We start from the raw sequence: 14,402 nt of genomic DNA on the forward strand, positions 1-14,402 counted from the left end.
AAAGGATAATCACAAAAAGGGAAACATTATTAATGCATTCTGCATAAACCTTGGAGAACTGGTGATTAAAACAGTAAAGTTTAAATAATCAAAAACATTCAGTGTGACATTGCACTTAATGCATGCAGTGGGGTTGTGACAATAGTGGATAGATGAGACTGGGTGCTATTACGAGGTATAATCGGTTAGAGGGTCCTAGATTTTAGCTGCAGAGCCAAGAAATGGAAATTTAGACTGGCGTTTCCTTTAATTCAGAAAAAAACAGCTTGTTTCTTATTAGACAATATTGCCTAAACTGCATTTATGGAATCACGTTATATCATTTTATTTCTATTTTGAACTGGAGAAAGTTCTGGAATTTACCAGAATGGAATCCGCTATGAGTAGAGCTGGTCTGTAGGAGGCGCCCTAACAAAAGTGGAGCCCCTGGTCGGCCCGCCGGTGACGTTCGGTGATTGACGTCCAAGGCGGACAATGAGCATGGGGAGGGGGCGGATGTGATGGAAGCTGATTGGCTGAGTGCGACCGGCGAGGCGGGAGCTGGAGACGCGCTGAGGGCGGGGCTCTGGGTGCGGCCGAGACAAGATGGAGGCTCTGTCGGGTCCTGAGCAGCTGGAGGATACGGCCTACGCCGGTGCCCTGCTCCGGGAACTCAAGTCCTTCTACGACGCGCGGCTTCTAGTGGACGTGACGTTGGAGGTGGACGGCGGCAGCCGCTTCCTGTGCAACCGGAACGTGTTGGCGGCCGCTAGCCCCTACTTCAGGAGCATGTTCACGGGCGGCCTGTTCGAGAGCAAGCAGCAGAGCGTCACCATCCACGACGTGGACTCGGACTCGATGGCCCTCATCATTGACTACTGCTACACGGGCCGCGTCACCGTGTGCGAGGCCAGCGTGCAGAAACTTTACGTGGCCGCCAACATGCTGCAGCTCGATTACGTGCGGCAAGCCTGCGCTGCCTTCATGGCGCGGCGCCTCGACCTCTACAACTGCGCCGGCATCTTAAAGGTGAGCCCACCCTACCTGTCTGGGGTTGCTGAGTGGGATTCCCATTGCCACACCCGGGGGCTGCGAGGGGGAGGGTCATACAGCACGGAAATAGTCCCTTCGACCCATGTCCATGTTAACCAAGGTGTCTACCTGAGCTAGTCCCAGTTCAGGATGATGTTTCGGGGTATTTGGAAGCAACATGGTTTTGACATGGAGATCTTGTCTGACAAACCTGTTTTGAGGAGGTAACAAGCAGGATAGACTTGAGGAGGTAACAAGCAGGACTTGCATTTCCGAAAGCCCTTGATGAGATGCTGCACGTGAGATTGCTAGACAAGATAGGAGCCCATAGATGAGGAGGGGGGAGAAGGGGAGGGGTGGGTGTCTCATTGAAACCTACTGGGTAATGAAAGGCTGAGATAGAGTGGACGTGGAAAGGATGGGAGAGTCTAGAACAAGAGGGAAGATCTTCAGGAAAAAAAGGTTGTACCTTTTAGAACAGGGATGAGGAATTTAGCCAGAGGGTTGTGAATCTGTGGAATTAATTTCCGTCGACCGCTGTGGAGGCCAAGACCGTGGGTATTTTTAAAGTGGAGATTGATAGGTTCTTAATTATTATGTCGAAGGTTAAGGGAAGAAGGCAGGAGAACAGGGTTGATAGCCATGATGACATGGCGAAGTAGACTGGGCTAATTCTGCTCCCATGTCTTATTTTCCTGTATTTGACACATGTTGGATAGTGTGTGCAAAGTGATGCTGCCTGAACCACTGGCTTTCTCCAGCACCTCATATATAGAGTCATACAGCGTGGAAACGGGCCGTTAAGCCCAGCTTGCTCACGCTAACCAACATGTCTCACCTACACTAGTCCCACCTGCCTGTGTTTGGTCCATATCCCTCTAAACCTGTCCTATTCATGTACCTTTTGAAAGCCTTTGGCCACCCTATCTATGCCACTTTCAAGGAACTATGTACCTGAACATCTAGATTCCTCTACTCTACAACACTTCAGAGCCCTACCATTCATTATGTTGGTACTGCCCACGTTAGACTTCCCAAAATGCAACATCTCGCGTTTCTTTATTAAATTCTGTTAACCATTCGTCAACCCACTTGGCCAACCGATCAAGATCCCACTGCAATTTTTGACAACCATCTTCACTATCTGCAATACCACCCAATATTGTGTCTTCTACAAAATTGCCATGTACGTTCTCATCCAAAATAGATGACAGATGTCAATGGGACCACCAAACCCTGAGGCACACCACTCCAGGCCTTCAGTCACACAAGCAACTTTCCACCATCACCAGTCTCTCTCTGGTTACCCCTTTTCTCTTTATGTGCTTATAAAATCTCTTGGGATTATCCTGAACTAGACTAAGTGGAACCCGTTGGGTTCCTGTCACATGGGAGGCCTGGTCCCCCAACATAACCCGTTCCCCAATGCAATATTCCAACACTCACCCGTTCCCCCAATGCATCCCGTCCCCCCAACACAATGTTGCACCACTCACGCATAGGCCCCAACTGCGCAGGCACAGCTCATTTCCCCTCATCCCCCAACACTCCCTCCCCCTCCTCTTGACCCTCGCTCTTCTTTCCTCCCCCAATCCCTCCCTCTCCTTTCCCCTACCCTCAGTCACTCGTTCCTCCATAACTCCTCTCCCCTCCCTACCCCCCTCCTATCCCTCTCTCCCACTCCTCACCTCCCCTATCCCCCCCACTATCGCTCATGACCTCCGCCACTGCCCTCCTCTCCCTCTATTCCCCACTCCCTCCCTACCCCTTCCTCTCCCTCAATTCCCCCCACTCTCCCTCCTCACCTCCCCAGGAGCTTTTCCTTCTCCTCCCCCCCTCCCCCAATCACTCCCTCCCTCTCCTTTCCCCTACCCTCAGTGACTCCCTCCCTCCTTCCATCCATCCTCCACAGGTCATTCATTGTTAGCTGTGGCTTAGATCCCGTGACTTGACGATTGGACCACTTTTCATCGTGCGTGTGAGTTACTCAAGCTTTGTGCAAACTGCTAGGCTGCCTGGCAACCCGTCTCTCCCTGTGCCCACTTCGGCCCGCCGTACCTACCTGCCTGTCCGCTCGCTGCTGCCGGGGGGGGGGGGGGGGGGCAGGGTTGGTATCGGTGTTCGTCACGGTGAGCACCATGAGTTTCGATGAGCTGATGGAGAAGTTCTCCGAGAACGCGTGAGGGTGTGTTACCGCAACGGTGGCGGCAGAGGAGATGGACCTGGGGAACAGTTAGACTGGACCGCTATTGCTGCAGAGGGCAGGCGGGGGAGAGTGGTGAGTGATGAGGGAGAGAGAGACGGGACCAGGGCCCCCACTGAGCCCCCCGCGCGGCCAGTGGTGGGGGAAACGATAGACAAGTTACTGTGAGGGGAGAGAGGTATTTGTGAGTGAGGCGGCACAGGCCACCGCCAGTGGGGCAGGAAGGGGCGTCGTCATGCCGGCCGTGGTATTGACTGACAGGAGAAGAGACCGATCTGCGCACTCGTGTTTTTTCATGATTTTTAAACCTCGATGACTTTTACAATATACCACCGATCAGAACGAAGCTTGTTGCACTCGCAGCACAGGAGAACGGTGAGTAACCTGGTGAATAATCGTAGCGCTATCACGTAAAGTTTTTGCGCAAATAGGAAAACCCCACAAACCAGAAGAGCACAAGATCAGAATTTTAGTTATGAAAAGATAGATGCTATCTGCCAGAGCTGCCCATTATTTTCCCTCCTGATTTTCTTTTGTAGCTTGCTCCTTCTTTCCCAAAATTTCTCCAGGGATGCACTTGATCCCAGTTGCTGATACCTGACTCATGCCTCCTCCTTACTCTTGACTTGAGCCCCAATTTCCCTAGTCATCCCAACTTCCTTACGCTTACCAGCCTTGCCTTTTAGTCTTAACAGGAACGTGCATGTCCTGAACTCTTGTCAGCACACTTTTGAAAAATTCCACGTTCTTTTTCCTTCAAACAGCTGAATCCAATCAATTTGAGCAAGTTCCTGTCTCGTACCCTCAAAGTTGGCCTTGCCTCAATTTATCATTTTAACTCGTGGGCCAGCTCTGTCCCTCCCATAACTATCTTAAACCTAATAAAAAAAGACATCCACTTAACCATTCCAATTTACAAAACCTAGATCAAGTATTTCCCATTCCCCTGTGGGGCCCCTCTACATATTGCTGGAGGAAACTCAATAGTTCAATAGAGCTTTATTTGCCACATACAGTGCCCTCCATAATGTTTGGGAATCACCAGACTGATTCCTGGGATGTCAGGACTTTCATATGAAGAAAGACTGGATAGACTCGGCTTGTACTCGCTAGAATTTAGAAGATCGAGGGGGCATCTTATAGAAACTTACAAAATTCTTAAGTTGTTGGACAGGCTAGATGCAGGAAGATTGTTCCCGATGTTGGGGAAGTCCACGACAAGGGGTCACAGCTTAAGGATAGAGGGGAAATCCTTTAGGACCGAGATGAGAAAAACATTTTGTTCACCATTCCAGGTGAATCTCTGGAACTCTCTGCCACAGAAGGTAGTTGAGGCCAGTTCATTGGCTATATTTAAGAGGGAGTTAGATGTGGCCCTTGTGGCTAAAGGGATCAGGGGGTATGGAGAGAAGGCAGGTACGGAATACTGAGTTGGATGATCAGCCATGATCATATTGAATGGCGGTGCAGGCTCGAAGGGCCGAATGGCCTACTCCTGCACCTATTTTCTAGGTTTAGCAAACGATGCTTACATTTGTTACAGAATAGATTTAGAGATAAATGTTGGTGCTTTTAACAATGAAGTTCTAGCATGTTTTCATTTGACCGTTTGCTTGTGCTGTAGTCTTGCTTGCACAGAGACAGTTGCATAAATATGTCCTCCATCTGCTTACAATTTAAAAACAAAAGACATCTGTAATGTATATAATGTAATTAGCATATGTTATGTCTTGTGCGAGGGGACGCATGCGCTGGCGGAGACTCAAGGTGGCGTCCTGCAATAAAGTAGCTTGTGAGTTTTCTCCTGTATCTGAGAGTTCTTTTAAGTCAGTTCCAAGTACCCAAAATACACTACAACATCTGATCCGCATTTATCCACCACCACCCACACCAAAATAGATTAATGACATTACACTAGCTGTGGGATCTATGTATGTGTGGATGACAAGTAGACATAGTAATTATTTCATATTTCAAAAATTGCTTGATTAGCTGAGGCATCTTGAGGATGTAACATAATAAATCAAATCATTTGTGAAGAGTCACTTGTCAGTCAGTGTCTGACAGATCTCTAACCAATTTCCTTTGCCTTAGTTTGCAGATGCTTTTGACAATGTGGAACTGAAAGAGAAGGCACTTGCCTTCATCGCTCGTAACCTGCAGCATTTGTGCAGAACAGAAGAGTTGTGTGAACTTTCGCTGGAACAGATTAAGGAGATCCTAAAGCTGGATACACTGGATATCGACAGTGAGAGGAAAGTGTGCACCGTGGCAATTCAGTGGATTGAATCAAATATCAGTGAGCGTGCTGCATATGCGCTTGAAGTGTTGAAGTCTGTAAGGTGGCATCATTTCAGTGAGAAAGACAGACTGTACATCAATACACTTAAATCTCAGCTGTTTGTCAAAAACAAATCTCTTAGTTCTATTTTGCATGACCTTTCACTTCCCAAAGCTGTTGATTTATCCACCAATATGCATAACTCTTCAAAGAGGGTTGGATTTAGTGCTAAGGAGATGGTTATTTTTTTTGGCCATCGAAAGGAGCCTTTCCTGTGTTATGATCCATATTCTGGTGACATATATGCAATGTCTTCACCTTTGACTAGTCCAGCTCTTACAAAGTCCATCAGTTCACTCGCTGTCTGTGTTTCGCCAGACAATGACGTCTTTTTGGCAGCACAACCAAGTAAACAACTATGGGTATATAATGCCGTTCAGAATAGCTGGCAACAACTTGCAGAGCGACTGCTGGCAAGAGAAGGTATGGATGTTGCCTATTTGAATGGATACATTTACATCCTAGGCGGTCGAGACCCATCTACGGACCTGAAAGTTAAAGAGGTTGAGTGTTACAGTATTCAGAGAAACCAGTGGATTTTTGTGGCCTCCTTGCCTCATGCATTGCACTCATTTGAGCTGATTACAGTTGGAGACTGCTTGTATGCAGTTAATAATAAGAGGATGTTGTGCTATGTGCCAGAGAGAAATCAGTGGCTGAATTGTGCTTCCTTAAAGCGGAGTGAGTTCCAGGAAGCTTGTGTTTTCAATGATGAAATTTATTGTATTTGTGACATCCCGGTCATTAAGGTTTACAACCCTTCGAAGGGTGAGTGGCGAAAGATCAGTGATATCCCCATCGATGCTAACACCCACAATTTTCAAATTGTTTGTCATGGCAACAAACTGCTTCTCATAACCACTATAGTCCCACAGTGGAGGAAGAACAGAGTGACTGTTCATCAGTATGATGTAAATGGTGATCAGTGGGTCAACGTTGGTACAATGTTGGGTTTGTTACACTATGACAGTGACTTCATATGCCTTTCAGCACGTCTGTACCCTTCATGCTTGGATTCCGGACAGAGTTTTATTAGCGAGGATGATGATATCCGGAGCGAGTCAAGTGCAGATTGGGATTTTGAAGGATCGAGTGATATTGACTCGGAGTCGGGAAGCTCCAGTTCATTTTCAGATGATGATTGGCAGCCGCCAGGAGGACTAAGAGTTGAAAGAATACAGCAAAATGGTCATTCAGTCCCTCCAGATAATAGAGTTCCTCATATGAACGGTCAGATTGGGAACTAACAGGATCTATTTTAAACAGTCATTAATGGAAAAAAAGTCAAAAATAGTGAAAAGTAATTAGTATTTTTTTTGGATTGTTGCAGATATGGTAGTTTTTGGCAAATACAGACAATTATATTTTTTGCAGTACATGTTAGTGTCTTTGGAAGAACTGGAAAAATAAAAATTGCATTGAAATTGATGTTTTATTTTCCTCTTATCAGCAGGTACACCATGAAATTGTGTTGAATTGTGCTCTGATCCTTGATAAAAGTAGCGGTTTACAGTTACGTCATGTGTCAAACATTTTATAAGATGGTAAATCCATGAAGAATTTAGTAAAGCAACAGGGATCTTACAACTGGAAAAGCCTTTGGATTCTTTAAGTGGGATTATTTCAACCCTTTGTGGAAACTGAGCTCCAGTTTAAGGTGAATCCACTTTCAGGAATAAGAGAAATCCAGAGTTTTATCCTGTGTTTCACTTGGGTAATGTATCAATTTAATGAAATCAAGTAACTCGGAAATGTCAATAGTGTTTGTTGCATTGGAAGCAAGCAACAGATTAAATAGTAATTTTCCGTATCTCCATTACAGAACCCAACTACCTTTGGTGTAAAACTATTTTAAAAGATGGTAATTGAATCCTTGAGTAATATTCACCTTTTGAGAAGTATGTCAACATGCTTAAGTCTTTCACATATATTTGTAAAAGTTTGTAATCTGTTGTATTGTTTTTCTGAAATTGACAATTTGATGACCAGTGAAATTGAAGCCATTTTGAGTCCCACTACACAAACTAAAAGTACAGATCTACAGAGATTACGAATGTAGTTTTGAACATTGGAACTGACCATAATGTGAACATTTGTTTCCTGGTGGTCACCCAGTCCCAGCACTTGTGTTGTCATTGCTGAACAAGCAGTGGTCTTTGTCTCTAGGGAATTTGGTCAGGCAAAATTGCAAGGCATGAAGGTTAACCGTGATCACTTTCATTGGCAACACGGACGTGAACCGCAGAATGGTCTAATCTTCTAATTTTGTGGCTGAAAAACCTGTGAAAATAACAAACCTACTCATTTACATTTTTAAATATGCTGAAATTGATAGAAGCAACAATGGCATGGTATTCAGTTAAAAAGAACAAAATCTGGATTGGGAGTAGATATTATCTGCAAACTGCTTCAGAATTTTTTTTTGTGTGTTTTGGCTTAGTAATACATGATTCTCTTGTAAAACAGTACTGAAAGAGGTGGTGTGCACGAATGAAATATTCAGCTACTAAATGAGATCTTTGTTTTAGATGAAATCATTTTCCTAGTTTGAAAACATTGATATAATAATTGAATCGAGCATCTTAAATTTAGCTTCAATCCTTTAAAAATATTTTTTATGCTTGGCAAATGGAGGAGGTATACCAAATGGATGTTTAAAATCTTTCATTTTAAAAAAATAGAATTCAATTTTTAAAGCAACAGAGTGGAAAGAAATTTTGAAACTTGAAAATTAAACCTTATTAGCCATAGCAACAACTTGTATTAATATAAGGCCTTTAACATTGTAAAATCTACCTTTGGTAGTGTGCACAAAGGGTTGTATGGTCAGTCAGGGCTTATGTATGGGGGAAGTTGGAGGACAGGTGCAGTTAGAGGAATTTGAAATTGAATTTGATTGCTAAACGCCTTGGCTGCTGAAGTCTTGGCCTGAGTTGGCCATGAAGTCCAAAATCTGGTCTAAAATGGTCTGTCCTAGGAATCTTATACCAGCACTCCCAAATTCCTTCACACGTCTGATTTCTGAATCCTCTCCCCATTTAGAAAATAGCCTCAGCCTCTACTCCTGCACCAAAAATGCATGACTCCACAACTCCCTACGCTGTGTTCCATCTGCCATTCAGCCAACATTCTATTTTCCCTCTTAATACCATGGGCTTTCATCTTCTTTAGCAGCCTTGAGTGGCACATTATTCAAAGGTCTTCTGAAAATCCAGGTAAACAACATCTACTAAATCTCCTTTGTCTATCCTGTTATTTACATCCTTGAAGAATTTCAACAGATTTGTTAGCAAGATCTCTTAAGAAAACCATGCTGACTTCAGCCTATTTTATCATGTGCTTCTAAGTACTCTGAAACCTCATCCTTTATAATGGACTCTAAAGTGAATGAATACGTTTATTGGCCAAGTATTCACATACAAGGAATTTGCCTTGGTGCTCCGCCAGCAAGTAACAGCATGCCATACTTGGACGAGTATTTATGATTTATGAAATTAATCATTTGGACGAGGGAATTGAATGCAACATCTCCAAGTTTGCGGATGACAAGAAGCTGGAGGGCAGTGTTAGCTGTGAGGAGGATGCTAGGAGGCTGCAAGGTGACTTTGTTAAGGCTGGGTGAGTGGGCAAATGCATGACAGATGCAGTATAATGTGGATAAATGTGAGGTTATCCAATTTGGTGGCAAAAACAGGAAAGTAGACTATTACCTGAGTGGTAATATTAATAGGAAAAGGGGAGATGCAACGAGACCTGGGTGTCATGGTACACCAGTCATTGAAAGTACGCATGCAGGTGCAGCAGGCAGTGAAGAAAGCGAATGGTATGTTAGCATTCATAGCAAAAGGATTTGAGTATAGGAGCAGAGAGGTTCTACTGCAGTTGTACAGGGTCTTGGTGAGACCACACCTGGAGTATTGCATACAGTTTTGGTCTCCTAATCTGAGGAAGGACATTCTTGCCATAGAGGGAGTACAGAGACGGTTCACCAGACTGATTTCTAGGATATCAGGACTTTCATATGAAGAAAGACTGGATAGACTCGGCTTGTACTCGCTAGAATTTAGAAGATTGAGGGGGGATCTTATAGAAACTTACAAAATTCTTAAGCGGTTGGACAGGCTAGATGCAGGAAGATTGTTCCCGATGTTGGGGAAGTCCAGAACAAGGGGTCACAGTTTAAGGATAAAGGGAAAATCTTTTAGGACTGAGATGAGAAAAACATTTTTTTACACAGAGTGGTGAATCTCTGGAATTCTCTGCCACAGAATGTAGTTGAGGCCAGTTCATTGGCTATATTTAAGAGGGAGTTAGATGTGGCCCTTGGGGCTAAAGGGATCAGGGGGTATGGAGAGAAAGCAGGTACAGGATACTGAGTTGGATGATCAGCCATGATCATATTGAATGGCGGTGCAGGCTTGAATGGCCTACTCCTGCACCTATTTTCTATGTTTCTATACAGTGACTTAAGAATGATACATAAAACATTAATAATAAAACATTATTGATTAAACATATGAATTAAATAAAATACCAGATCAAAAGGATGCTACAGATTTTTGGTTATTGAGTTGAGCTACCACTCGTGGAAAAAAGCTGTTTTTATGCCTGGCTGTGGCAGCTTTGACCGTCCACAGTCGCCTTCCAGAGGGAAGTGATTCAAAGAGTTTATGGCCAGGGTGAGAGGGGTCAGATGATCTTACCCGCTCGCTTCCTGGCCAATCTTACCAACCACAAGTCATGGTAACCGGCTTATCATTTCCCCTCCTGCTTCACTTCCTACTTGAACAGCAGAGAAACATTTACAATTTTTCAATCCTCTGAAACTACTGCTGACCAGTGATTCTGGGAAAATCACCATTCTTGCCTCCACGATCTCTAAAGCCATCTCCTTTGGAACCTTGGGATGCAGTCCTTTTGGTCCAAGTGAATAATCCACCTTCAGGCCTTTCAGCCTCCCAAGCACCTTCTCCTTAGTAATAGCCTATCCACTAACATCTGCCCCGACACATGGTTACACAATAAGTGGGGAGGGATGGAGTGAGTGAACACTGCAACCTCCCCCAACGGGGAGCAGCAACATCAATGGGAGCTGCTGTATCCATGAACCATTTAGGAACAAGATTCTAGGAATATAGAAAGTGCAAGTCATTGAATGTCCAATGAGGCAGATTGAGAAATATCTTCCAAAAGGAATAGCCACTCCACTAACCTCCCCCTTCCTGACCTGCAATTAAATGATGCACATTTGTACAAAGTATTTTCTGAAATCACCAGTTCAACAAGTTTATTTGGGCTGTCAGCACGTGAAGCAGGCACTGTCAATCCCCACCTATGTCTGACTTCACTAAGCTGACCAGTGCTCCTTGAGCTCCACACCTTGCTGCTGATTGTTTCTACTGTGTGTTCCATCCCTCTTGAAACCAGCCACATTGAAAGTCTCTCCATCTGATGGCTCCTCATTACTACAAGAGTGTTGGCAGAGCACATAATTTTACGCCAGGTTCCCTGCAACAGACGCATGTAACTCGAGCAGAGGGCTTAAAGCACAGGTAGATACCTATGCATATTAGTACTGGAAGACAAAGCATTTAAAAATCGATGCTCAACAGGGTATATGTCTGCAGGTGCTACAGGCAGTTAAGAAGGATAGTGGTACAAGGATGTCACATAAAGTTTGTGAGATTGCACCTGGAGTGTTGTGTACAAGTTTGGACGTCTTGCCTAAAAAGGTAAAGCAGCAGGAGTGTCATAGGTGGGTGAAATTAAGTGTTCCAGGCCATTATTTAGAATTTGAAAGAAAAGAGTTGACTGCATTGAAACATACACATTTCTTAGAGAGCATGATGGATACTGGACATATGTATCCCCTGGCTAAGGAATGTGGTACTGGAGAACAGTCTCAAAAAAATATTGGAGACTGCCAATTAGGACAGAAATGTGAAATTCTGTCAAATAAATCATATTGGATTTTAGAATTCTCCATCCCAAGCGCTCTGCAGGCATGGTCTGTGCACATGAACTAGATTGATGGATCTCCAGATATTAGAGGAGTTAAGATAAGGGGATAGGGCAGGACATGGTGCTGAGAAAATCAGCCACAATGTTTGAATTGAATTTAAAGATACAACATGGAAACAGGCTCTTTGGCTCACCATGTCCACACTGACCATCAATTATCATTTTACATTAGTTCTGTGTTGTTCAATTTCTTGTTGAGTGAGGTACTCCTACCTGTTAACATATTGAAGTTGCCCACTCATTCATAAAAACATCCACTGGTACTGAAATATTTCCATGCGACGCGAGTAGTGATTATTAGTTTGTATCACTTTACAGATATAAACATGAATTTTCCACTTTCAGTGAGATTAACATGATGGAGAAATCTTAAAAAATTAAGGTGAGTTTAGTGCAGGGGTATGTAGCTTGCTTAAAAGTAATGATATATGCTTTATTTAGGACTTGAATTCTGCATGCTTTTAGTAGTTGTATTCCCATGTTTGTACATCATTCAGTAATTCTAATCTATTATTAAATGTCTTTTTTATTAAGAAAATTATTTTTTCCCCCCCCCCCCCCCCCCCCCCCAATCTTAAATATACGTTCCTCTTGTAGAATTGGTCAACGATAGGCTACATTGATGACGGGTTTCAAGGAAACTATAATGCTTGAAGTTAATATTGTGGAAGCTATCCTTTGTGGAGGTTCTTGCATAAAATCTTGACTGGGGTGGCTGCTGCTGTAAGGGAAAATAGGCAGCTATACGAGTGATTTTTTTAAATGAGTATGTTTCTTTGAAAGTCCTATTACTTAATTGATTTTGAAATCATGTGGTCATAACGGTAAGAAAGTGGCTAACTCTAGCCTTATTTATTGGGAGCCCTGGAAAGAACAAGCCTGAAGTTTTTATACATTTCCAGCCATTATTTGCTTTGGGCTGTATTCCCAAACACATTCCACAAGGCTGTGTAATTTATTGCCAATAAGCAGAGGGATTTGTCTGTTTTCTCTTTAGTTCTGACCTGTATCAGTATTTAATTGATGCATACGTAAACAAAGTTGATTTTTAGCGTATAACAAAGGAAATCATCATCCAAGATACTAACTTAATTTAAAATCCAGACCGCATTGGAGGATGAAAGCTGCAAGAGAAACATTTATTCACTTTCCTGTTATGTTTGGAAAATGTAACCAGCATGCATCATAACTTCCCGACTCTTATACCCAATGTCCTGAACCATGAAGGCAAGCAAACTGCATATGCCTTCTTAACCACGCTACCTGTTATGTTGCCACAGGAAGCTATGGACTTGGACCCCAAGATCCCTTTTGTATATTAACGATCTTGCCATTATCTGTATACGTTCCCTTACAGTCGATCTCTGGAAGTGCAACTCATCACATTTGCTCGGATTAAACTTCATCTGTCACTACTACTCCCATTTTTGTAGCTGATCTATACCCCCCTGTATACTTTGACAGGTTCCAGCCTCCCAGTCTGCAACTCTAGCAATCTTGGTATCTTCTCAAAAAACTTACTAACCAGCCCTTCTACATTTGTGAAGTCATTTACAAATATCACAAACAAGAAATCCTAACCAAGATCATTATGGAACTCCACTGGTCATAGACCTCCAGCCTGAAGAATGACCTTCCACCACAATCCAGTGTCTTCTATTAGTAAGACTGTTCTGAATCCATATGACCAAGTTATTGTGAATCCCATCCATCTTAATCATCACAATCCCATATTTCCATCACTCTCCCAAGATTCTATCATTCACCAACACACCAAGGGCAATTTATAGCGGCCAATTGACCTACCAACTAGTACCTCTTTGCAATGATATAAACATAATCATTAATGTTTTGCTTAACACTTTTGAAGCCTGCTTTATTTCAATGGGCAAAGCTGCATAGCCTTGGGTAGAATGTGAAACCTCCTCATGGATAGCACCAGAGGCCAGGGTCAAATCCATGTTACTGTTGCTGTGAGGCAGCATCAATTCCAACTGAGCAACTCCGCTCCAACTTAGTGGCGTAATTAAAACAATATGTAACAGTTTAAGATGAAGCGTGCCTAATATAAACATAATCATTAATGTTTTGCTTAACACTTTTGAAGCCTGCTTTATTTCAATGGGTAAAGAGAGGAACTTAGTGTTTCCCTCCATGGTCATCAACACTTCATTCAGTTTGTAATGGTCTCTTCCAAAAAGAGACTATAGTGCATTCAAAGTATTCAGACCCCTTCACATTTTGCACATTTTGTCACGTTACAGCCTTATTCCAAAATTGATTATTTTAATTGTTTTTATCATCAATCTACACAATACCCCATAATAAAAAAGGGAAAATAGGTGTTTAGAAAATGTTGCTAAGTAATTAAAAAGAAATAACTGAAATATCACATTTACATAAATATTCAGACCCTTTGCTATGACACTCAAAATTGAGCTTTGGTGCATTCTGTTTCCATTGATTAACCTTGAAATGTTTCTTCAACTTAATTGGATTCCACCAGTGGTAAATATAATTGTACATGTTTTGGAAAGGCACACCTGTCTATATAAGGTCCCATAGTTAACACTGCCTGTCAGAGCAAAAACCAAGCAATGACGACGATGGGATTGTCCGTAGACCTCCGTGACAGGATTGTGTCGAGCCACAGATCTGGAGAAGTGTATAAAACAATTTCTGCAGCATTGCAGGTCCTGAAGAGCACAGTGGCCACCGTCATTCTTAAATGGAAGAACTTTGACATAAGATTCTCTGGTCTTGTAGTGCGTGGGTCTCAAAAGGAAGCACGAAGTCCAGTGTTTTGAGAGGCATCTTTTATTATGT

At 43.1% G+C, this 14,402-nt stretch overlaps 1 protein-coding gene across 1 annotated transcript; it reads left to right on the forward strand.

Annotated features, from left to right (window-relative positions):
* The first annotated feature begins 536 nt into the window (after positions 1 to 536).
* kbtbd7 (kelch repeat and BTB (POZ) domain containing 7) lies at positions 537 to 6,979 on the forward strand. The gene is made up of 2 exons (XM_055644694.1): positions 537 to 1,008; positions 5,309 to 6,979. The coding sequence occupies exons 1-2, from the start codon at positions 586 to 588 to the stop codon at positions 6,800 to 6,802; spliced, it is 1,917 nt and encodes a 638-aa protein (XP_055500669.1). The 5' UTR covers positions 537 to 585; the 3' UTR covers positions 6,803 to 6,979.
* The last annotated feature ends 7,423 nt before the right edge of the window (positions 6,980 to 14,402 follow it).

This window comes from Leucoraja erinacea, chromosome 13 (assembly GCF_028641065.1).
Source record: "Leucoraja erinacea ecotype New England chromosome 13, Leri_hhj_1, whole genome shotgun sequence".
Lineage (NCBI taxonomy): Eukaryota > Metazoa > Chordata > Chondrichthyes > Rajiformes > Rajidae > Leucoraja > Leucoraja erinaceus.